This window comes from Megalobrama amblycephala, linkage group LG4, assembly GCF_018812025.1.
Source record: "Megalobrama amblycephala isolate DHTTF-2021 linkage group LG4, ASM1881202v1, whole genome shotgun sequence".
Lineage (NCBI taxonomy): Eukaryota > Metazoa > Chordata > Actinopteri > Cypriniformes > Xenocyprididae > Megalobrama > Megalobrama amblycephala.
The window spans coordinates 41,642,598-41,656,257 of NC_063047.1; the positions used below are offsets into that span (position 1 = coordinate 41,642,598).

The window sequence follows — 13,660 nt, forward strand, 5'->3', positions numbered from 1 at the left end:
ATTTGTATTCACACATATATTCATAACCAGTAAATACTGTTGATAAAAGATGATAAAAGAAGTACAACTTGTTTGTTTAATTTATGTATCATTTATGCTTATTCAATCTGTACAGCACTAAAAGTCTTTTGATTTATAACAATCAGGTATCAAATTCATTGAAAGGATTCTTTTATTTATGGAAGGCCCATAGACACAGAACACTGCAGTGAAAATCATACAAAATGGCACATCTGGGGCTTGCAGCAATTGAAAACATACAATTTCATATAAATAACACTGCGAATTTTGGTAAAAGTGGAAAATGTGCTTGTAATGTTTAGTATGAATGCAAAGTAATTTCATTCATATAAATGTGATGCATTCAGAGTATCGAAATACAACTGAATTAAAACTCCAGACAACCAAAACAGTCCAAAAAGTCTCAAATTATCCATGATGTCCTGTAAAACAGTGGTTTAATTTACAGCATTTCTCAAATACATTGTAAATATTCAGAAAATTACATACAATTCCAAGAAAATAGAAATCTGAAATGATTCATTATGCTGCTTGATAAAGTCCCTGAGCAAATGTTTCGCTCACTGTAATCAATAAATCCATTAGTTGATTGATATAAATCACACATTATTTGGCCTTTAATCAAACCTGACAGTAAAAAAAATAATAATAATACTTGCATCAACATCCTTTCTCTTAAAGCGAAAGGAATAACTGTGCACCTGATGCTTTTGGAGCGTTTCTCCAAACGTTATATTGCTTTGGCAGAAATGGATCAAGAAATGGTTAAATCAAGCCAATGGGTGTGCTGCTTAGGGTAATGTTTTTTTCTTAGTACATGTTACTGTCATGCACTATATGGCGGAGGGCACTTAACCTGAACTGTCAAAACAATAAATCATGCAGCGACTTTTGAAATCCCGCAACTATCAGTAGAGGGGGCTCCAGTTGAATGTTCCTATGGATATTAGAGTCTGGCAAGTGTTGGACGACAGCCACACCATCTCTACTAAACTGTAATGAAGGAATCCCAAGGCAAAACCACAGCCGACATCTGTCAGATGGTGGCGACCCAGGAACACACGGGATGTGCCAGCTAGGACGGCCCATAACACAAGCAAAATACGCAGAGGAACTGCAAGCACCAAGTGTGCTAACAGGAATTTAGATACCATGGCTGCTCGGCTTGCATGCGCTGCAGGGAAAGAATAAATATCCATGGCCAGGTAGTCGAGGAAACTGGGTGCCATTTCCCAAGGCCCTTTACGCTTCACCAACTTCTGCATGCCCGCTACAGTCATCACATCCAGTAAAAGAGCTGTAAAGCAATGATGTTAAATGTGTGTTATTAAAGCAATATCAGACTCACAAGAATGTTTTCGGCTGTATATCAGCGTGGGTGTGATTTGGCCACAAGTAATCACACCCATCATGATATACAGCCATAACACACTCTTGTGAGTATGATATTGCTTTTATACAACAGTTCGAAGGATGTTTCCAATGTGTCTTTGTAACTAATGAGAATATATCATGTTAGATCTAGCAAAGACGGCTTAAGCCATTTCTAATGAAGAAAAATCAGAGCTGCTTTAAACCAAGCAGCTTTCTGTTAGTCAACGCGGCAAATTGGTGAAAGCTTGAACCTATTGCAAAATCTGCTTTGGTAAATCTTTCACACTCCGGTTACATTCCAGATCGCATGGATTCCTATTAAAATTACTTGATTTCACCTGAGAAAATTGGCTAAACATTGGACAGATGTGACTGCACCTTAACACTGTGGTAAGCTGCATGGGGAGGAGATAATAGGACTTTAGTGGATGTCAATGGAGGAGATGCTTTCTTATGATGAATAAAATGTTTTTTTTTTTTTTTTTTTTTTTTTTGAGGAAACAGCTTATTATTAAATGAATAGACAGACCTTCAACATAATTACCATTCAACATTCATTTTGGATCTATTTTTTGTCGTTTTATAAGAGAAGTCACAAACAATTTTGCAACGGATAGGATTCCGTGTACAGCACTTCTAATTCATTTCTGTGGTATCCGCAAACAGAGATTTACTGTCCTACAACTCTGACAAATTCAATGACGTCCAGGTTAAAATGTGATTGGTTATCAAGGCACACATGATCAAAGTTGACCATTTCGCTTCCTCCAATGGCAGAGGCGTGGAGTCTGGTATCTCCCCATAAAAATAAGAACATCTCAGGCAAGATTGATAATTCAAACTGTATTATGCTAAACAAGTCTGAAATCATAATCGCCAAGAAGACTGCTAAAATAAAGATTTACAGTGAACTAATGCAATTACTTTAGAGACATGGATTAAACCACTGGAGTCATATGGATTAACTTTACAGTACATTTGGACAGTTTTTTGTACACAGTTTTTTGGAGCTTTACAGTTTTGGTCATCATTTACTTGCATTGTATGGAATGAAATACGTTACTCCAAATCTTCATATGTGTTCTGCAGGAGAAAAAACGTCATACACATCTGGGATGGCATGAGGGTGAGTAAATGATGAATATTCATTTTAGAGTTTTGGTTTCAATTTTCTTTAAGAGAATGTAAAATTAATGGAGTAGTAAACATAATACATTCTAGAGTATAAATGAAAAGCTTTTCATTATGCCAGCTTGCAATGAACTAGTCACATTAGTCAGAACACATATCCTTGTATTCCCTTATCCACTGACCTACAAACCCAACAGCATCCTCACAAGCTGCTAAAAAACCCTTATGTGAGCACAATGTGATTTCAAATTCATTCCAAAATCAAATGTGCTTAACAGGATGACAATCTTACTCGGTCATGCTAATTTTTTTTTTTTTATTCTTAATTATGTACATAATTGTTTTTGAATGTAATTTTAATCCCAGAAATCATATGTAAACAGTGGGACACAACATTTACATTACATTTAAATCTCTTTCAGACAAGGGCTTCAAAAATACAAATAAATGTAACATTACATGTACCAAACACTGGAATTTTCCTGAATTGATTTATTCATATTAGTAGGCTTTAAATGATCCTTAAGTCAATTTAAGGATTTAATATCAACTGTTTTACTCTTTCTGTGGGACATTCGTCAAGAAGGTCTGCGTTGGTTTAGAGGAAGACGTTTCTCAATCACAGTAGCATGTGTTTGACCAAAATAGTAGCACAATGTTTATATAGCCACCCGCTCGTTCTTAGACTGTGATACATTCGGACGTTGTTCAGAGCGTCAGGCTACTCCTTATCAGAAAAGCGTTACAACTCACCTAGTAGCAAATTGACCAAAACCTCTTGACCTGCCAACGTGTTGCTTCTTGTGAGACACAAAATTGTACCGAAGATCCACGGGATGCCATGGCCAGTGAGCGCGAGCAGCTTTACCATAGAGCGCACGCTTCCCCAAGACGATGTGCTGTACGCGCACACACCGAGCCGCTTAGACATACAAATATCAATGGCCAGAAGAGAGTTCATAGCGATGCCTTTGAACGAGGGGTTTAGCTGCATGCAGTCTTCTTCTGGTAATTCCTTCTTTTCTTTATTGTTCTCGGGCGTCTCGTGCTGCGCATTTTCGCCTGGCTGGTGTTGACTTTGCTGCTGTCTCTGCGACGGCCTCCGCGCAGTGCCGCGAGCTTCAGCGCTACCGCTCTTTAAAGGCTGATTTAGAGACATAAACTCGGGTCTGTTCAGCACATTGTTTCGCTCCCTCGCCCTGGATCGAGACTGGTTCACGGGCATCTTGATTCTCTACTGATCTTCCAGCTTTAAATATGTTTTACTGTCCTGTTCTTCACACTGAGAGACAGTGATCGGTCTACCATGTCCATTCCCAGATCATGTCTTGCTCTGTTCTAAGTGTTGCGACTTCTATTCCAGTTACACTATAAATAGACATTCCAGCCGCCTGGATATATGAGACGCATCCACATGCTGCCTTATTACAGCTGAAAATCAAGATAAACAAATGACACTTAACTAAGAAAATCGCTTTAAACATAGAAACAAACAAACAAACAAACAAACAAATCATAGATAGATAGATAGATAGATAGATAGATAGATAGATAGATAGATAGATAGATGTGTATATATGTTAAAACACTGTGGTATCAAATGTTCAGACATGTTCTAATTTGTTAATTTAAGTTTAAGTTATGTTATAATATTTGATAGTGTTGTAATATTTGATAATATTTTTCTACTATTATTTTGATGTTTTTATTATTGTTTTATGTATACCTTACTATATATAGCCTATTCCAAGCTTTGGCAATATTGTATTATTTACAGTAATGCCAATACAGCAATTTTGAATTAGATAGATAGATAGATAGATAGATAGATAGATAGATAGATAGATAGATAGATAGATAGATAGATAGATAGATAGATAGATAGATAGATAGATAGATAGATAGATACAGAGTCGGCGCCAGAGCAGATCTACTGGAGGGGCATTGGGTCATCGGCGGTGGGGCACTGCCGTTTGAGAAATATTTTTACGCAGTGGCGACATCACAGTCCAACACAGCAGAAATGCAATAAATAAGAGAAACACGTTTTATTAATATTAATATTATTATATTATTATTTGCGAGTGTCGTTTATTCTCGTTGTTGTTAATTTCTATATCATGTAGCCGCGTTTCCATTACACATTTGCACAAAACTTTTGCGATATATTTTTTTTAACCATTTCGTTATTTTGGCTTGAAATTTCGTTTGTTGGAAATATGAACTGAATTTAGAAATGCTTTTGAAATTAAAAACGTTGCATTTAATAAAAAAAAAAAAAAAAAAAAAAAAAAAAAAAAAAATGAAGACAGCGTTTGGAGTGGAGTCACATTAAAAGGCAGAAAAAGCATAAAGTTATGCCCTCTATTTGAAATTCAGCTCAGTCACACACAGCATAGGGCTGTCGTGGAGTCTATACGCAAATAAATGCAGTTTACCCATCTCTGACATGTCAGAAATAGTTCATCCACCTCTCAACAGTTTATGCACTTCCAGAAAACCATTATAGGCCTACCACTGGTTATAAACATTAGACAACATAGCCTCCATCAAAAACACCCCTTTACAACATATAAGTAACAGGACAGGACCGCTGACATAACTGAGGCACGCATTCGGGCAGCAAGTAGCCAATTGGACAAGCCACGCACCAGGCAGAAATGACATAAGACAACACGATCACATGAGAATGCGTATCAATAAGCTAGTACTAGTGTGTCATCTCGTAGAATATATATAGGCCTATAAATAAAGTGCCATAAAGTGCGTATCATATGCACGCGAAAAACTGCGTACCATAAGCACGCCAAAACTCATTTTGGCGTATATATTCTACGAGATTACAATCTCGTACTATTTATACGCATTTTCGTGTGATCGGGCTATATCTTACCTGTAAGACTTACAGGCAGCCAAGTATAAAACACATACACAATTCTACTGCTTAGTAGGCCTTATCATCAAAGCCAGGCTGGCTTTAATAAGTGAAATGAACAAACGACTTACCCTCAGAAGAAGTGTTTTCGTAAATCCATTTTTTGTCTATAATTAGGCTAACAGTTAGCGCTAAATGTCTATGATAAAGACGGGCAAACTGAAATGGATTATGCGCGCAGCGCGCTGAAAATCAAATGTAACAAGTTTACTCAGCGACCAATAAGCATTGACCTATGATGACCAAGCCTAGTAACATGTCATGAACAACCAAAATTAATGTTTTCCCCGTTGATTTCATTTTATTTCATTTAAGTTACAGTTTGTACATTTAATATTAAAAGAATAACTAAAAGTTATTTTTTTGGGGGGGCCACGCCATGGCCTGTGGTAGGAGGGGCATCAATGACCGCTAGGGGGGGCACGGCCCTCGAATGCCCCACCATAGCGCCGACACTGGATAGATAGATGTTGTTTGTATTGCAAATACTGAATAATTGCAACGCGTCAGTGCTGCACTAGGATAATATGATGTTAATGTAAATATAGTCTCGCATAGCCAGACCTTTAGACTAAGGGCAGAAGGTCTGGACTCTATCGCAGCTTTCATTGGCCAAGGACCGCCCAGAGGCCGTTTGACTGACATGTAATGCAACCAATCACAGTTCATTTTGTTCCGCGTTAATTTTAGGGGCATGAAAATGTAAAGTCAATGTCCCTACAATAACAGACCGGCATGCATCTAATAAATTATTCATTCAAGAACATTGTGAAAGTTTACTGCAACAATTGAGCCGCGAACTTCACATAGCCCACATTTGAAAATACAGAGTTTAGTTAATCCTTGTAAGCGCTCGTATGTTACAGTTGTAAGCATGACGGCTTTCTTCTTCCACGAGCTGGTTTGGCGTCACTGTCACATCATTTGTTTCCAGGTGGACCGTTAAAGAATGTGACACACACATCTCCCGGACATCCTGTAGAATTCAACCAACCAGATGGTGACTTCAAAAGTCCTGAAGTGTTGCCATATGCGTTAGACGTTCAGCCAATGGTCCGGGGGCTTGACATCTGAAAGCGTTAGTTCACCTAAAAATGAAAATTAGGCTATGTCATGTATTACTTACCCTCATGCCGTTCCACACCCGTAAGACCTTCATTAATCTTCGGAACACAAATTAAGATATTTTTGTTGAAATCCAATGGCTCCGTGAGGCCTGCATAGGAAGCAATGACATTTCCTCTCTCAAGATCCATTAATGTACTAAAAACATATTTAAATCAGTTCATGTGAGTACAGTGGTTCAATATTAATATTATAAAGTGACGAGAATATTTTTGGTGCACCAAAAAAAAAAAAAATAACGACTTGTATTGTGATGGCCGAATTCAAAACACTGCTTCAGGAAGCTTCGGAGCATTATGAATCAGCGCATCGAATCTGCTGTTCGGAGCGCCAAAGTCACATGATTTCAGCAGTTTGGCTGTTTGACAAGCGATCCGAATAATGATTCGTTACGCTGATTCATAATGCTCCGATGCTTCCTGAAGCAGTGTCATTATTTTGTTTTTTTTGGCGCACAAAAATATTCTCGTTGCTTTATAATATTAATAGTGAAACCACTGTACTCACATGAACTGATTTAGATGTGTTTTTAGTACCTTTATGGATCTTGAGAGAGGAAATGTCATTGCTCCCTATGCAGGCCTCACGGAGCCATCGGCTTTCAACAAAAATATCTTAATTTGTGTTCCAAAGATTACCGAAGGTCTTACGGGTGTGGAACGGCATGAGGGTGAGTAATGACAGAATTTTCATTTTTGGGTGAACTAACCCTTGAAGCTGAGACTAATTTAAATATAAATCACTGTGCCACCCCTGCAATGCAGTGCCTTAACTGTGTTCAAAGTCTATCATTATCATAAATAAATTAAATAAAATATTTCTATACATAAGTCGATGCATTGTTGTGGCAAATAAATAAATAAATTAATTAATTAAAGACCATTTAAAGTTAAAAAGCCTTTATTATCACTCCGTTACAATTCTACCAAAAACGTTACCCCATGCATATAATTTCTTAGCCGTTTTATTCTTGCCTTCATGAGTTGTATTTTTATCTTTTGGAATAATTTGTTCAGAGAAACTGTGAACATGAAAGTTTTATTTGTAAAACTGCTGAATTTAATTGTTTCACTCACTGAGTATCAGCTATATGAATAACAATCCTTCACTCCTGTCTGTTGTGCTTCTCATAAAATAGCTTAATATGCAGATTAAAAAATTTATAATAATATTAATAGGTCTAATAATAATTACTGGAACTTGTTGACTGTTCAGCCCCCTGACTTTAAACTACACTACCCAGGATGCAAAACGTCGTCAAGAAGGGAAGTCTAATTCTAAGCCGCTTGGATAAAAAAAGCTAACAGCTGAAGTATTGTATTACACCAGAGGAACCTGACAAACCTTTAATAGGGCAAGGGCGACACAAAGTAACCCGACTGGTCACGCTCTTTAAATCTCTCAGATATGACGCGGAAATTAAGAGCACCGATATTTGATTTGACACCAGAAATTTTAGTCTCAAGTTATGCCAGCAGACGCAGCGTGGAGCTCGAGCTGTAGGGAGCCCCTGTGGATTTAAACTTAAAGTAATGTTTCTTGTTCTTCTTGCCATCCTTATGGACCTTTTGAATTATGGATCGACTCAACGGCATACGACTGTTGACTGGAGCGCAGCGTAACAGGTCGTAATGCCGCACTATTGGACGGTACCTAACAGGTGCTTAGACATTTCTGGTTTTAAATCAAAGTCACGTATGAGCTGACATCATACATTTTTTTGGCAGACAACACGCAATAACTACAGTTTCATAATTATTAAGTTTAATTACAGTTTATTAGAATGAATATGTAAGGTTTATGTTATTTTTGCTTGACTGAAGGAGGGGAAAGACCTGGTATTTATTAATGCAGTGTTAAGAAATTACAATTATGTAGCAATCCATTATGTTGACATGTCAGGAATCATGTCATTAATCATGTCATATCAGTGTGACCAGAGACTCGGGCCCTTTTACTCTCATTATGAATAATACTGCTTCACTTGGATACTGATGGGTGTTTGTGCTGCCAGTCTAAAGAGCCTCCACCATGGGATGTGTACAAAGTGTAAAACTCAAGCCAAGTTTTCATGAGAACATCACAGTCCTGGAACTGCAAGCCTCCATTGATCCTAGTCCAACTGTAATCGATGAGTCATCTAATGTGGTTCTGCGTTACCGCACGCCTTACTTCAGGGCATCAGCTCAGGTGCAGGTGCCACCCATGCTTTGCAAAGAGATCTGGACTGTTGGCTGGATCCAGGCTTGCAATCAAATGGATTTCTTCAATATATATGGAAATGAAGGAGTGTAAGTGAGTAATATGAATAGATATGCTGAATACTATTGCCTTTACTGGTGTCTTTATTGTTTTGGGCCCCTACCTTTTTAAAATTAAAACGACTTCTATAATCTAGAGGCCCATATTCACTGAAAACTGTCTACACCAGGGGTGTTCAAACTCTGTCCTGCAGAGTTTAGCTCCAACTTGCCTCAACACACCTGCCTGGAAGTTTCTAGTATGCCTCTGAGACCTTGATCAGCTGGTTCAGGTGTGTTTAATTGGGGTTGGAGCTGAACTCTGCAGCACAGTGGTCCTCCAAGAGCAGGATTGGACACCCCTGATCTACATTCTTAAAAATAAAGGTTCTTTATTGTCATCTGTGGTTCCATGAAGAACCTTTAACATTCAGGGAATCTTTCCACTGCACTAAAGTTTTGTTATATTGGGAAAAGTTTCTTAAGATTATTAAAATATTTTTCACATTAAGAAAAAAAAGTTATTTTCACAGGAACTTAAAATGGTTCTTCTAATGTATCACGAAAATCCCCTTTTTGGAACTTTTATTTTTAAAAGTGTACCCATAAATGGCACAATTTGTCAGTCAAAGATTTGCACTCAACAAGAGTATTCATGGGTAAAATTATTTATTTAATGTATTGTTTTGATAATTTCTTAAGTTTTAAAATAACCAGTCATTCAAGTGAAAAAAAAAGTTTAGCTTAAAAATGAGACATTTTGAGAATGAGAACAAATTTTGCATAAAAGTCAATGCAGATTTTTTTTAATGTTATAATTTAGGCACATTATTGTGTCAAAAACAGAAAATAGTTGAAAATAGAAAAAAAAATAAAAAATACTAAAAAGCTACAAAAATCATTCCCACCTTGCTCACCAGGGGTGTTAAGAGGGCAGTAAAATACCATTAAAATATTATATATATATAAAAAAGAACCAAACTAATTAATCTCAGCTGCTTTCTTTTAAGGTGGCATGATGCTGCCTAAAAACTATGTAAAAACTATTTCTCAGGATGTTAGTGATGTTTATGGTCCAATTTCCTGGGATTGTTTCCTCAACAGCAGAAAAGTTGAACACACCCCTACCAGGACAAAAGGCTTGTCCTTTACCAGCGTCAGTCCTGAGAAAGCTAGCTGAGGTTTTATGTCTACTAAGATTATCAATTCATATTTTTTATGACATTAACATACTCCAGGAAATTACATGGTTGTTAATTAATTGTTAAGAATATCTTGTAGTTCTTAGTACTTTCTTGTTTTGAAACTTTTACACACAAATACTCTTTACTGTTTTTTTAATTCCACAGATTGGGTGGGAAATAATTAGTGTAAATATTTAAAGGGATAGTTCACCCAAAAATGAACATTTGATGTTTATCTGCTTACCCCCATGACATCCAAGATGTAGGTGACTTTGTTTCTTCAGTAGAACACAAATGATGATTTTTAACTCCAACCGTTGTCTGTCAGCTGTATAATGTGTCTCAATGGGAACTTTGTCTATAAGAGTAAATAAAACTTGCTTAGACAAATCCAAATTAAACCCTGCGGCTCGTGACGACACATTGATGTCCTAAGACACGAAACGACCAGATTGTGCGAGAAACTGAACAGTATTTATATCATTTTTTACCTCTAATGCACCACTATGTCCAACTGCGTTCAGCATTCGCTTAGTGAGGTCTGATCGCGCTCTGACAACGGAAGTGATGTCTTGCGCTCATTGAAGTATAAAAAATACTTCAAAATACTTGGAGTTAAAAATCATCATTTGTGTTCTACTGAAGAAACAAAGTCACCTACATCTTGGATGCGCTGGGGGTAAGCAGATAAACATCACATTTAAATTTTTGGGTGAACTGTCCCTTTAAGGTACATTGCTGATGCAAGAGTGTATTAACACACCATATTATATATCACATATCATATAAACATCCTGAAAAATAAGTGTCATCTTTCCCCTTTAGATCCAGCTGGGAGCTCCCAGAGCTGAGATGTGGGCAGATCCAGGCCATCAGTGATTCAGACGGTGTGAATTACCCCTGGTACGGCTGCACCACTGAGATGTACACAATAGTGGGCCCAACTAAGAAGAGCACCAAACTCACTGTCAGCATGAACGACAACTTCTGCCCAAGTGTGACGTGGAGTGTCCCAGTGGGCACCACTAGCAGTCCCCCTCTCCTGAGCTCCATCCAGAGGGACCAACGCTTCACCACTTGGCTGGTGGCCATAAACGAATCCACAGCTGAGATGGTGCTACTCCGAACCATCCGCTGGAGGATGCAGATCTGCGTTAAAGTGGATCCAAAGAAGCCTCTGGGTCAAAGAGCCACAGTTATGGAGCCACTGATCCAGGAGCAGCCTCAAGTCCTAGTTAGGAACGAACCCATCCCAACAAACGCCTTGCTTAAGCCTAATGCCAATGATGCCCAGGTTCTAATGTGGCGGCCTAGAAATGGGGAGCCCATTGTGGTCATTCCCCCAAAATACCATGAAGGATATTTCCTTCCATCTTAACTTGAAATGATTAAATATTGCTAATTTAAATGAAATATGGCATGGTGTGAGTGAGAATGCTATTAAACAGGGCTACTGATTTAAAGTTTTAAAGAAACAAAGGTATTATTTGTGTATTTACTGATTGTTAATATTCTGTTTAAGGACACATATTTATCACGTTGTGTACTGTTTTGTTTTTTAGATATTTTAATATTTGTAATTTGTAAGACAAAACTGCATGTGGCCTTTACATGCTAAGGACTGAAATGTGGCCTTATAAAACCGATTATTGTGAAGTAAACTAAAATCATTTGTTCATACAGTATGAGCTGATTATTACATGTATAATGAAGGTGGTATATTTATTTTTAGTCTGGTGTGGCCAATGTTTTGTTGCCTTTTATTTTGTGCAATTACAGGAAACACATCTGCAAATGTCACTTGTGTTCATGGCCTCTTACAGAATGTTCCCTGGACTACAACTGTGAATAATTTAATTGTCTTCTCATGTTTTAAAAGGCAGCTTTTCAGGAGTACAAGCTGTTTCAGGTACTTCATCTCTCTCTCTCTCTTTTTTTTTTTTTTTTTTTTTAGATGTGGAGATCCTTTAGGTGGAATAAAAGGTGGAAACACTACAATAAAATCAATGTGTCACTGTTTTTTTCCCACTGTCTGAGTTTTGTCATCACTATTTTGAAAATAAAAACTTCACAAAGTGCAGACAGCTTAATTCTAACTTTGCCTGTCATTTTAAATGAGATCTAAATTTATTATACAAGAAAAATTGCTTCACAATAGCATTTGAACTTCATATTACTGATGACTGACCAATAAATTTATCTGAATCATACAAACTTTGTTCTTTGTTTGAGAGCTTCCTCTCAATAGGGACCATATGACCTGATTCTAAAATACTCCTAGTTGCCCTATTTTTTTACTCTTATGTATTCATTTAAATCTCAAAAGTCTTGTATCTGCAAAGACTCTCTGGACATCCATATTTGTCACATTGTTTAGTATTATTATTGTAAATATATATGAACCAACAAGTGACTAGAGCAGGGGTTCTAAATAAAAATAGTCAGATTATTTAGTTCTAGGGGTTCTCAACTCTGGCCCTTGAGGTCCACTTTCCTGCAGAGTTTGATTAAAGGGTCAAGGCTTCAACCTTGGTTAAAGGGCCAGAGTTCAGAACCTATAGGCTAGAAAATCTGAATTTATATTAATGATAACGGCATTAAATTCATGATGAAATTAAAATTAATGACAATATTTTCTTCCGTAATGAAGTAGGCAAGTAAGGTTGTAATGTAGGTTGTAACATGGGTCTGTTGTAACATGCCCACCTTCCCACCACTGAGAGCGAGCACTGGCTGGACCTGTTGGATATTTTATTTGAGTGTGGTGAGTCTAATTCCCTGTATCCTAGGAACTCATCTAAATCAGAATCTTCTTTGTCAGTCCTGTTATCCCCACCTAGCCTTCCTCTCCTTTTCTCTCACACCACATCTACATACTACCACCAGGAATGCTCAATTTTTTTGTTGGTTTTTGTGCCACTCTTAATTTTCAGTCCTCCGCCAAGCCTGCAACCTAGTCATCATCGTCCTCCATCAGTCCCTCCGTGTCACTACGTCTCCTCTCAGTGGTGCGGGTACACAGTGGACCTGCTGGGAGCCTACTCCTCTTGGGCGAGATGACCTCGATCCGTCAACCTGGCTCCTGCACCTACGCTCCTTCCTCCCTCGACTCCAGCGTTGATAATTCAGCCTCGCCAGGCTCCCTCGAACCATCGGCTCCACCTAGGTCAGACATGGCCACTCTCTCAGGCTCCATCTCCACCCTCGGTCGCACCAGCTCTCCGGATCTCTACTTCAGTCTCAGGGGGTCGTCGCTGTGGCTCCATCGCAGATGCCTAGGTCATCGGCCTCCCATCTCTTCCTCGGACTTCAGACTGCACACTACGCTCCACCTCTCAAGGCTCCGATGCCGTCGGTTGCCCCACAGAGTTCATCACCATCATGACTCATATCGCCGTCAACTCCACCTTGGGCTATCGGCATGGCTGAGCTCTGGGTTGCATCCACCTCGCCACTCCTACCTTGTCCACCATGGATGCTACTCCCCTATCTGGACATCGTCCTCTGTCTGCCTGCCCCTTTCACAAGTCCTTCGCCACGTCCTCATCCTCCTCCAGAATCGCCGTCGTCTCTCCATCGGTCTATACTCTTCTACGGCGAGAGGACGTGTCATGCTGGGAGGGGCGTTATGTCACGTTCAGTTTAGTTTT

General features: G+C 38.4%; 2 protein-coding genes across 6 annotated transcripts; one reads left to right on the plus strand and one right to left on the minus strand.

The window, feature by feature from the left end:
* Positions 1–154: 154 nt before the first annotated feature.
* On the minus strand, positions 155–3,881 carry plpp7a (phospholipid phosphatase 7a (inactive)). Its single transcript, XM_048189410.1, has 2 exons — positions 3,280–3,881; positions 155–1,318 (listed from the first exon to the last, which is right to left on the minus strand). Exons 1-2 carry the CDS (start codon positions 3,749–3,751, stop codon positions 930–932), a joined length of 861 nt encoding a protein of 286 aa, XP_048045367.1. The 5' UTR covers positions 3,752–3,881; the 3' UTR covers positions 155–929.
* Positions 2,110–12,038, plus strand: fam78aa (family with sequence similarity 78 member Aa). 5 transcript variants are annotated; one of them, XM_048189412.1, is made up of 3 exons: positions 8,107–8,246; positions 8,601–8,877; positions 10,836–12,038. In XM_048189412.1, the coding sequence occupies exons 2-3, from the start codon at positions 8,618–8,620 to the stop codon at positions 11,386–11,388; spliced, it is 813 nt and encodes a 270-aa protein (XP_048045369.1). In that variant the 5' UTR covers positions 8,107–8,246; positions 8,601–8,617; the 3' UTR covers positions 11,389–12,038. The 5 variants fall into 5 exon arrangements, with proteins under 5 accessions (XP_048045372.1, XP_048045370.1, XP_048045368.1 ...); XM_048189415.1 differs by lacking the exons at positions 8,107–8,246; positions 8,601–8,877 and adding an exon at positions 2,110–2,521; XM_048189413.1 differs by lacking the exon at positions 8,601–8,877 and having other exon boundaries at positions 7,260–8,246.
* The last annotated feature ends 1,622 nt before the right edge of the window (positions 12,039–13,660 follow it).

What these genes read in the sequence shown, in the direction of transcription:
- plpp7a (XM_048189410.1), bottom strand. Translation starts at nt 3,751, where the DNA reads ATGCCCGTGAACCAGTCTCGATCCAGGGCGAGGGAGCGAAACAATGTG. An exon ending in TTTGGTCAATTTGCTACTAG is followed by an intron (nt 1,319 to 3,279) that starts GTGAGTTGTAAC and finishes ATTGCTTTACAG; the next exon opens with CTCTTTTACTGGATGTGATG.
- fam78aa (XM_048189411.1), top strand. Translation starts at nt 8,618, where the DNA reads ATGGGATGTGTACAAAGTGTAAAACTCAAGCCAAGTTTTCATGAGAAC. An exon ending in ATATATGGAAATGAAGGAGT is followed by an intron (nt 8,878 to 10,835) that starts GTAAGTGAGTAA and finishes TTTCCCCTTTAG; the next exon opens with ATCCAGCTGGGAGCTCCCAG.